This window comes from Molothrus aeneus, unplaced genomic scaffold (genome assembly GCF_037042795.1).
Source record: "Molothrus aeneus isolate 106 unplaced genomic scaffold, BPBGC_Maene_1.0 scaffold_434, whole genome shotgun sequence".
Lineage (NCBI taxonomy): Eukaryota > Metazoa > Chordata > Aves > Passeriformes > Icteridae > Molothrus > Molothrus aeneus.
In genome coordinates this window covers 22166-32756 of record NW_027099105.1, presented here as the reverse complement: position 1 = coordinate 32756, position 10591 = coordinate 22166, and the positions used below count along the sequence as shown (strand labels likewise).

Genomic DNA, 10591 nt, shown 5'->3' with positions numbered 1-10591 from the left:
TGACCCCAAATTTTGGCATTTTCACCCCAAATTTCGCCCTTTTCACCCCAAAGTCGGGCCCACGACCCTGAATTTTCCCGTTTTCACCCCAAATTTTGGCATTTCCACCCCTTGCTCAGGACTGGGACCCCAAATTTTGGCATTTTCACCCCAAATCCCACCCTTTTCACCCCAAAAGCCGGAGCAGACCCCAAAATCCGCCCTTTTCACCCCAAACCCCAAACCAGACCCCAAATCCCGCCCTTTTCACCCCAAAATCTGGAGCAGACCCCAAATCCCGCCGTTTTCACCCCAAATTTTGCCCTTTCCACCCCAAATCCCGCCCTTTTCACCCCAAAATCCGCCCTTTTCACCCCAAAAGCCGGAACAGAACCCAAATCCCGCCGTTTTCACCCCAAATTTCGCCGTTTCCACCCCAAACTCGCGCCCCTGAGCCCAAATTTCGCCGTTTCCACCCCAAAATCCGCCCTTTTCACCCCAAATTTTGCCCTTTCCACCCCAAATCCCGCCATTTTCACCCCAAAATCCGCCCTTTTCACCCCAAAATCTGGAGCAGACCCCAAAATCCGGAGCAGACCCCAAATTTTCCCGTTTTCACCCCAAATCCCGCCCTTTTCACCCCAAAATCCGCACTTTCCACCCCAAATCCCGCCCTTTTCACCCCAAATCCCGCCCTTTACACCCCAAAATTCGGCATTTTCACCCCAAATTTCGCCGTTTTCACCCCAAATTTCGCCGTTTCCACCCCAAACTCGCGCCCCTGACCCCAAATCCCGCCCTTTTCACCCCAAAACCCGCCCTTTTCACCCCAAACCCGCCCTTTTCACCCCAGAAGCCGCAGCAGCAGCAGCGCCGCCCCCGTCGCCGCCAGCACCAGCCCCGGCGCCGCCCCCGGAGCCGCCCCCGCCCCGCCCGGGCCCGGCGCCAGCGGCCGCGGCCACCCCGGGGGGACGTCCCCGAGCCCGCAGGGACCCGCGGGCGGCTCCGCGCCGGCCTTGGGGACACTGGGGACACCATTGGGGACACTGGGGACACCATTGGGGACATTGGGGACATCGCTGGGGACATTGGGGACATCACTGGGGACATCACTGGGGACATCATTGGGGACGTGGCGCGGGGCCAGCTCGGGGACCAGGGACAGGATCCAGGACAGGTGAGGGGACACCCCCGTGTAGACGCCCGGGCGCCCGGGGACCCCGCAGGCGTCGCCCCAACTCACCACGCCCGCCAGGTGCCAGGTGCCACCCATGCGACAGGTGAGGGGACCCCCGGAGTCACCCTGCGGACAGAGGGGACACTCAGGGGACAGTGGGGACACTCAGGGGACATTGAGGGGATTGGGGACATTGGGGACAATGAGGGGATTGGGGACACTGAGGGGATTGCGGACACTGAGGGGGGACACTGGGGACACTGAGGAGGGACATTGGGGACATTGAGGACACTGAAGTGATCCTGGGGATTTGGGGACACTGAGGGGACATTGAGGGGACACTGGGGGGACACTGGGGACATTGACTGGGGACACGGTGGCAGAGGGAGGTGACAGTGCCACAGGGAGGGCACGGGGAGAGGTGACACCGACACAGGGGAGGGCACAGGGGGAGGTGACACCGACACAGGGGAGGTGACGCCGACACACAGGGGTAGGTGACACCGACACAAGGGAGGGCACAGGGGAGGTGACACCGACACACAGGGGGAGGTGACACCGACACACAGGGGGAGGGCACAGGGGAGGGGACACCGACACACAGGGGGAGGTGACACCGACACAGGGGAGGGGACACCGACACACAGGGGGAGGTGACACCGACACAAGGGAGGGGCACAGGGGAGGTGACACCGACACACAGGGGGAGGTGACACCGACACACAGGGGAGGTGCCAGAGGTCGCACCTGGCAGGCGTCGCGCTGTCCCTGCGGCAGGCCGGCGCAGATGGTGTCCCCCGCGGGTGTCCCCAGCCCGTCGCCCGGCGCTGGCGCTGGTGCTGTCGCTGTCCCCAGCGCGTAGAGGCAGCGGCAGTGGCGCTGGCTCAGCAGCGGCACCTCCAGCTGCTGCAGCGTCTTGGGCGGCGGCAGCGGCACTGCGGGGACAGCGCGGGGACAGCGGCGTCACCGAGCCGGGCCTGGGGTCACCGCGGGGGCACCGAGCCGGGCCTGAGGTCACCTCAGTGTCACCGAGCCGGGCCTGGGGTCACCGCGGGGGCACCGAGCCGGGCCTGAGGTCACCTCAGTGTCACCGAGCCGGGCCTGGTCACCTCGGGGTCCCCAACGCTGTCCCGTGGTCATCACAGTGTCCCCAACCCTGTCCTGGTCACTGCAGGGTCACCCAAGTGTCCCCAACCCTGTCCTGTGGTCACTGAGGTGTCCCCAACCCCGTCCTGGTCACCTCAGTGTCCCCAAGCCTGTCCTGCGGTCACTGTGGTGTCCCCAACCTCATCCTGGTCACTGCAGGGTCACCCAAGTGTCACCAACCCTGTTCTGGTCACCTCAGTGTCCCCAACCCTGTCCCGTGGTCATCTCAGTGTCCCCAACCCTGCCCTGGTCACCCCCCAGTGATGTCCCCAGTGATGTCCCCGGAGCCACCCACCGGCCGTCCGGACGTGTCCCCAATGATGTCCCCAGTGATGTCCCCATGTCCCCAATCCCCCCAATGATGTCCCCAGTGTCCCCGGTGCCACCCACCGGCCGTCCAGACGTGTCCCCAGTGATGTCCCCAGTGATGTCCCCATGTCCCCAATGTCCCCAATGATGTCCCCATGTCCCCATGTCCCCAATGTCCCCAATGATGTCCCCGGTGATGTCCCCAGTGCCACCCACCGGCCGTCCGGACGTGTCCCCATCCGGTGACGGTGCAGTTCATGCCGGGGTCAAAGGTCACGCCGCCCGCGGGGAGGCACACGGGCCGTACCAAGCGCGAGGGGCTGGCGGGGGGGTCCAGCCGGGCCAGCGCCAGGTCCCCCGCGATGTCGTCACCGCCCGTGACGTCGTCGCCGCCGATGACGTCACCGCCCCGCCGCCGCCTCCTCCTCCTCCTCTTCCGCCGCTGCCGCTGGGGGTCGCTGTCGCGATAGTCGCGATAGGCCGGGTGGCGCGCGACCCAGGCCACGCCCCTGACCTGAGCGTCGGCGGGGGGGGACAGGAGCTGCAGCGCGCCCAGCGTCACGCGGTACTCGGGGAGGGGATTCTCCCTGCGGGGAATCGGGGGTCAGGAATTGGGGATTTTGGGGTCAGAAATGGGGATTTTGGGGTCAGAAATGGGGAGTTTGGGGTCAGAAATGGGGATTTTGGGGGTTTTGGGGGGCAGGAATTGGGAGTCTGGGGGGGATTTGGGGGCAGGAATTGGGGTTTTGGGGGGGATTTGGGGGCAGGGATTTTGGGGTTTTGGGAGGGGATTTGGGGGCAGGAATTGGAATTTTGGGGTTTGGGGTGAATTTGGGGGAAATGCGGTACTCGGGGAGGGGATTCTCCCTGCGGGGAATCGGGGGTCAGGAATTGGGGATTTTGGGGTGAGAAATGGGGATTTTGGGGTTTTGGGGGGCAGGAATGGGGAGTTTGGGGGGGATTTGGGGACAGGAATTGGGGTTTTGGGGGTTTGGGGGCAGGAATGGGGAGTTTGGGGTGGATTTGGGGGCAGGAATTGGGGTTTTGGGGATTTGGGGTCAGGAATGGGGAGTTTGGGGGTTTGGGGGGCAGGAATGGGGAGTTTGGGGGGGATTTGGGGGCAGGAATTGGGGTTTTGGGGTGAATTTGGGGGGAACGCGGTACTCGGGGAGGGGATTCTCCCTGCGGGGAATCCGGGGGTCAGGAATTGGGGATTTTGGGGTTTTTGGGGGATTTGGGGGGCAGGAATTGGGATTTTGGGGTTTTTGGGGGGCAGGAATGGGGATTTTGGGGGGTTGGGGGGGAAATTTGGGGAGGTTTGAGGGGGTTTTGGGGAAGTTTGGGGTAAATCGCAGGGGATTTTTGGGGTTATTTTGGTGTAAATCCCAGGGATTTCTGGACCTATTTCAGGGTAAATCCCGGGGTATTTTTGGGGCTATTTTGGGGTAAATCCCAGGGATTTCTGGGTCTGTTTTGGGGTAAATCCCAGGGATTTTTGGACCTATTTCAGGGCAAATCCCAGGGATTTCTGGACCTATTTCAGGGCAAATCCCGGGGTATTTCTGGGCCTATTTCAGGGTAAATCCCAGGGTATTTTTGGGTCTATTTTGGGTCGAATCCCGAGGTATTTTTGGGGATACTTTGGGGTATTTCTGGGTGTATTTCAGGGTAAATCCCGGGGTATTTTTGGGGCTATTTTGGGGTAAATCCCAGGGGATTTTTGGGTCTAGTTTGGGGTAAATCCTGGGCTATTTCTGGGTCTATTTCGGGGTAAATCCCACGGGATTTTTGGGGCTATTCTGGGGTAAATCTCAGGGGATTTTTGGGCCTATTTCAGGGTAAATCCCAGGGGATTTTTGGCTGTATTTTGGGTTGAATCCCAGGGTATTTTTGGGGATACTTTGGGGTATTTCTGGCTCTATTTCAGAGTCAATCCCGGGGTATTTCAGGCTCAATTTTGGGTTGAATCCCAGGGGATTTTTGGGTTAAATCCCGGGGTATTTCTGGCTCTATTTCAGAGTCAATCCCAGGGGATTTCAGGCTCAATTTTGGGTCGAATCCTGGGGTATTTTTGGGGATACTTTGGGGTATTTCTGGCTCTATTTCAGAGTCAATCCCAGGGTGTTTCAGGCTCTATTTTGGGTCGAATCCCAGGGATTTTTGGGTCTATTTCAGAGTCAATCCCAGGGTGTTTCAGGCTCAATTTCAGGGTGAATCCCAGGGATTTTTGTGTCTATTTTTGGGTTAAATCCCGGGCTATTTCTGGCTCTATTTCAGAGTCAATCCCGGGGTATTTCTGGCTCCATTTTGGGTCGAATCCCAGGGATTTTTGGGTCTATTTCAGAGTCAATCCCAGGCTATTTCAGGCTCAGTTTTGAGTGGAATCCCGGGGTATTTCAGGCTCTATTTTGGGTCGAATCCCGGGGTATTTTTGGGGATACTTCGGGGTATTTCAGGCTCTATTTCAGAGCCAATCCCGGGGTAATTCAGGCTCAATTTCAGGGTGAATCCCAGGGATTTTTGTGTCTATTTTTGGGTTAAACCCCGGGCTATTTCTGGCTCTATTTCAGAGCCAATCCCGGGGTATTTCAGGCTCCGTTTTGGGTGGAATTCCCGGGTTTTTTGGGCCCCGTTACTCACGGCGGGAAGCAGTGTGCGGCCGTCAGGACCCAGGCGGGGGCGATCAGGGCCCCGCCGCAGACGTGGCGCCCCCTGAAGGCCACGCTGACCGTCCAGGGCCACTGCCCCTCCTGCGCCCCCGCGCCCCCGACCACGCGCCGCAGCACCGGGGTCCCGCACGGCACTGCGGGGGTTAAACGGGGAAGGAAAGGGGGGGGGGTCAGGGAATGGACCCCAGGCCCAATTCAGGGGATACCCCCCCCCCAAAAATGGGAACCGTTCCTTTAAAGGGAACCGCCCCCCCTAAAAATGGGAACAGTTCCCTTAAAGGGAACCCCCCCAAAAAATGGGAACCAATCCCTTAAAGGGAACCCCCCCCAAAAATGGGAACATCCCAAAATATGGGACCCCCCCAAAAAAATGGGACCATCCCAAAATATGGGACCCCCCCCCAAAAAAATGGGACCATCCCAAAATATGGGACCCCCAAAAATGGGAACCCCCCCTAGACAATGACACCCCCAAAATGGGAACCATTCCCTTAAAGGGAACCCCCCCCAAAAAATGGGAACCGTTCCCTTAAAGGGAACCACCCCCAAAAAATGGGACCATCCCAAAATATGGGACCCCCCCCCAAAAAATGGGACCATCCCAAAATATGGGACCCCCCAAAAATGGGAACCCCCCCCTAGACAATGACACCCCCAAAATGGGAACCGTTCCCTTAAAGGGACCCCCCCCCCTAAAAATGGGAACCGTTTCCTTAAAGGGAACCACCCCCCCAAAAATGGGACCTTCCCAAAATATGGGACCCCCAAAATGAGACCCCTCCTAAAAATGGGAACCCCCAAAATGGGACCCCTCCCAAAAATGGGAACCCCCCCCCTAGACAATGACACCCCCAAAATGGGAACCGTTCCCTTAAAGGGAACCACCCCCCCAAAAAATGGGACCTTCCCAAAATATGGGACCCCCCCAAAAATATTGGGACCATCCCAAAATATGGGACCCCCAAAATGGGACCCCTCCCAAAAATGGGAACCCCAAAAATGGGACCCCTCCCCTAAAAGGGAACCCCCCCCCCCAAAAATGGGAACCAATCCCTTAAAGGGAACCCCCCCCCCAAAAATGGGAACATCCCAAAATATGGGAACCCCCCCAAAAAATGGGACCATCCCAAAATATGGGACCCCCCCCCAAAAAAAATGGGACCATCCCAAAACATGGGACCCCCCCAAAAAATTGGGACCCCTCCCAAAATATGGGACCCCCAAAAATGGGAACCCCCCCTAGACAATGACACCCCCAAAATGGGAACCATTCCCTTAAAGGTAACCTCCCCCTCCAAAAATGGGACCTTCCCAAAATATGGGACCCCCCCCAAAAAAATTGGGACCATCCCAAAATATGGGACCCCCAAAATGGGACCCCTCCCCTAAAAGGGAACCCCCGCCCCCAAAAATGGGAACCATTCCCTTAAAGGGAACCCCCCAAAGAATGGGACCTTCCCAAAATATGGGACCCCCAAAATGGGACCCCTCCCAAAAATGGGAACCTCCCCCTAGACAATGACACCCCAAAAATGGGAACCATTCCCTTAAAGGGAACCCCCCTTCCAAAAATGGGACCTTCCCAAAATATGGGACCCCCCCAAAAAAATTGGGACCATCCCAAAATATGGGACCCCCAAAATGGGACCCCTCCTAAAAATGGGAACCCCAAAAATGGGAACCCCCCCCCTAGACAATGACACCCCCAAAATGGGAACCATTCCCTTAAAGGGAACCCCCCAAAAAATGGGAACATCCCAAAATATGGGACCCCCAAAATGGGACCCCTCCTAAAAATGGGAACCCCCAAAATGGGAACCCCCCCTAGACAATGACACCCCCAAAATGGGAACCGTTCCCTTAAAGGGAACCCCCCCCCAAAAAAAATGGGACCTTCCCAAAATATGGGACCCCCCCCAAAAAAATGGGACCTTCCCAAAATATGGGACTCCCAAGATGGGACCCCTCCCAAAAATGGGAACCCCAAAAATGGGACCCCCACCCCCCCCCTAGACAATGAGACCCCCAAAATGGGACCCCTCCCCTTATGTGACCCCAGAATTCGGGACCCCCTCCCCCCCCTCACCTGTGTCATCTTCTGCTGCCACCCCCCAGTGACCTGTGAGGGGGAGATGACGTCAGAGACCCTTTTTGGGGACACCCCATGAGGATGATGATGTCATACCCCCCTCCATTTAGGGATGCCCCCCCCATGAGGGTCAGACCTCGATTTGGGGACCCCCTATGAGGGTGATGACGTCATAACCCCCCCATTTAGGGACACCCCTATGAGGGTGATGACGTCATAACCCCCCCATTTAGGGACCCCCCCACCATGAGGGTCAGACCCCGATTTGGGGACCCCTATGAGGGTAATGACGTCATAACCCCCCCACATTTAGAGACACCCCTATGAGGGTGATGATGTCATAACGCCCCCCCCCCCCCAATTTAGGGACCACCCCATGAGGGTGATGATGTCATAACTCCCCCCATTTAGGGACCCCCCCATGAGGGTCAGACCCCGATTTGGGGACCCCCTATGAGGGTGATGACGTCATAACCCCCCATTTAGAGACCCCTCCCCCCCATTAGGGTGATGACCTCAGCCTCCCCCTTTTTTTCGGGGCTCCCCCCCCCACCCCGAGTGACCTGGCCGGACAGCAGGGACACCCCAACATCCGGGATGGCATCGGGCATCCGGGGCGAAGCCGGAAAAACCGGCCCCAGGAATGTGTCCTGTGGGGCCAGGGAGGTGTGACCCCCCCCCCCCCGCTCCGTGTGTGTGTCACCTGCCCGTGTCACCTGCCTGGGACACCTGTGTCCCCTGTGACCCCCCCTGTGACCCCTGTGACCCCCCCATGTTTCCTCTCTGACCCCCCCCGTGTCCCCTGTGACCCCCCCCATGTGTCCCCTGTGACACCCCCATGTGTCCCCTGTGACCCCCCCCGTGTCCCCTCTGACCCCCCCATGTGTCCCCTGTGACCCCCCCATGTGTCCCCTATGTGTCCCCCCCCGTGTCCTCTCTGACCCCCCGATATCCCCCCAAAAATCCTCCCAGACCCCTCCAAACTGTGACCTCGGAACCGTCCTTGTCCCCTCTCAAATCTTCTGGGACGTCCCCGAAATTTTGCCCCTTCAGACCGAATCGATTCCCCAAAATTTTTTTGTGTCCACTCGGACACTCAAAACGGCGTTAGAACCCTACAAACCCTTTCAAATTGCCCCAAAATCCTCTAGGAACCGCTGATAATCCCCTCAGAACCTCCCCCAAAAAAACCCCTCAAATCCTCACAAATTCCCCCCAAAAAACCTTTAGGAATTCCCCCCTCACAAAACCCCTCGAGTCTGCCCAAATCCTCCTCGGAGTCCCTGAAATCCCCTCAGAACCCCCTCAAAACTTCTGAAATCCCCTCAGATTTCCCCCAAATCCCCTCAGAACCCCCCAAAACCCCTCAAATCGCCCCAAAACCTCTTCAGAACCTCTCAAATCCCCTCAATTTGCCCCCAAACCACCTCAAATCCCCCCCAAAACCCCCTCAGAACCTGTCAAACCCCTTCAGAACCCCCTAAAATCCCTGGAATCGCCCCAAAACCCCCTTAAATCCCCCCAAACCCCCTCAGATTTTCCCAAACCCCCTCAAATCCCCCCCAAAACATCCTCAGAATTCCCCAAAATCCCCTCAAAACCCCCCAAAATCCCCTCAGACCCCTCCTAAATTCCCTCAGGCTCCTCTCGGACTCCCCCTCCTCGATTGTCCCTGCCCAAAATCCCCTCAGAAAATTCAAAATCCCGGCAGAAAACCCAAAAATCCCCTCGGATTATTTTCCCGCCTTTCTTGTCCTCTCAGAAAAAACCCCAAATCCCCCCGGATTCTGCCCAAATCTCCTCAAGATTCTCTGACGCTGCTGTCCCCTCACGTTCTTTTCCCCCCAAAAAAATTCTTACGCGATTCCTCCCAAAAAAATCCCCTCACGATCCTGCCCCAAAATCCCTTCGGATTCCCTTTAAATCCCCTCGCGGTTCACCTCAGAATCACCTCGAGTTTTTGCCCCGAATTCCCGCCCGATCCCCCCTCAAATTCCCTCAGGATTCCCGCCCAAAGTCCCCTCACATTTCTCTCCAAAACCCCCGAAAAATCCCCTCAGGATTCCCTCAAAAAAAAACCCCTCAAATCCTCACAGGACACCCCCAAACATCCTCTAAAATCCCCCTCAAACTCCTCCAAATCTCCTCAGAACCCCCAAATCCTTCGGCCACCCCGAATTCCCTCAGACACCCTAAATTCCCCTCACGATTCCCGCCAAAATCCCCTCAGGATCGCCCATTAAAATCCCCTCAAGTTTCTGTCCCAAAACCCCCCAATCCCTACAGAACCCCCCTAAATCCTCTCAAACTCCCCCGAATCTTTTCAGAGGCCGCAAATCCCCTCAGAATCTTTTTATCCTCCTCACAATTCCCGCCCAAACCCCCTCGCGATCCCCCGGTAAAATCTCCTCACGATTCTCTCTCAAGTCTCCCTAAATTCCCTCAGACTGTCCCAAATCCCCTCGGACTCCGCCAGATCCTCTCAGATTCCTCCAAAATCCCTTCACACACCCCCAAATCCCCTCAGAACCCTCCTAAATCCCCTCTGATACCTCCAAAATCCTTTCAGGCACCCCAAATCCCCTCAGACTCTCCTTAGTCGCCTCAGGATAGCCGCCAGAATCCCCTCACGATTCTCTGGCAAAAATCCCCTCACGATTCCGTCCCAAATCCCCTCAAAACCCCCTTAAAACCCCTCAGTACCCCCTAAAACTCCTCAGACCACCCCAATCCCCTCAGACTCCTCCAAATCCCCCCAAACACCCCCAATCCCCTCAGACTCTCCTTGATCCCCTCACGATTCCCGCCAAAATCCCCTCACGACTCCCTGTTAAAATCCCCTCACGATTCCGTCCCAAATCCCCTCAAAACCACTCAATACCCCCTCAAAACCCCCCAAAATCCCTCAGGATCTCCCTAAAATCCCCTCAGACTGCCCCAAATCCCCTCAAACTGCCCCAAATCGCCTCTCACCGCTCGGCAGCAGCAGCGGTAGCAGCAGCAGCGGCAGCAGCAGCGCCGGCCCCGCTCCGGGCCCCGCTCTCGGCTCCCGCCGCCGCCTCCTCATCGCTCCTGGGCCGCTGTGGCCGCCGGCACCTTCCGGCCCCCCCCACCGTGTCCCCTCACCTAAAGGCGGCCCCGCCCCTTGTACCTGTCCGGAATCTGCCGCCGCCACACCCCTCACCTGGCCGCCGGCACGCCCCTGCTCCCTGGCCAGGCACT

The 10591-nt window shown here is 57.9% G+C and overlaps 1 protein-coding gene across 1 annotated transcript; it reads right to left on the bottom strand.

Annotated features, from left to right (window-relative positions):
• Window positions 1-823: 823 nt before the first annotated feature.
• LOC136570946 (prostasin-like) lies at window positions 824-10436 on the bottom strand. Its single transcript, XM_066571368.1, has 6 exons — window positions 10343-10436; window positions 7367-7399; window positions 5252-5414; window positions 2828-3198; window positions 1904-2091; window positions 824-1282 (listed from the first exon to the last, which is right to left on the bottom strand). The coding sequence occupies exons 1-6, from the start codon at window positions 10434-10436 to the stop codon at window positions 824-826; spliced, it is 1308 nt and encodes a 435-aa protein (XP_066427465.1).
• Between the last annotated feature and the right edge of the window lie 155 nt (window positions 10437-10591).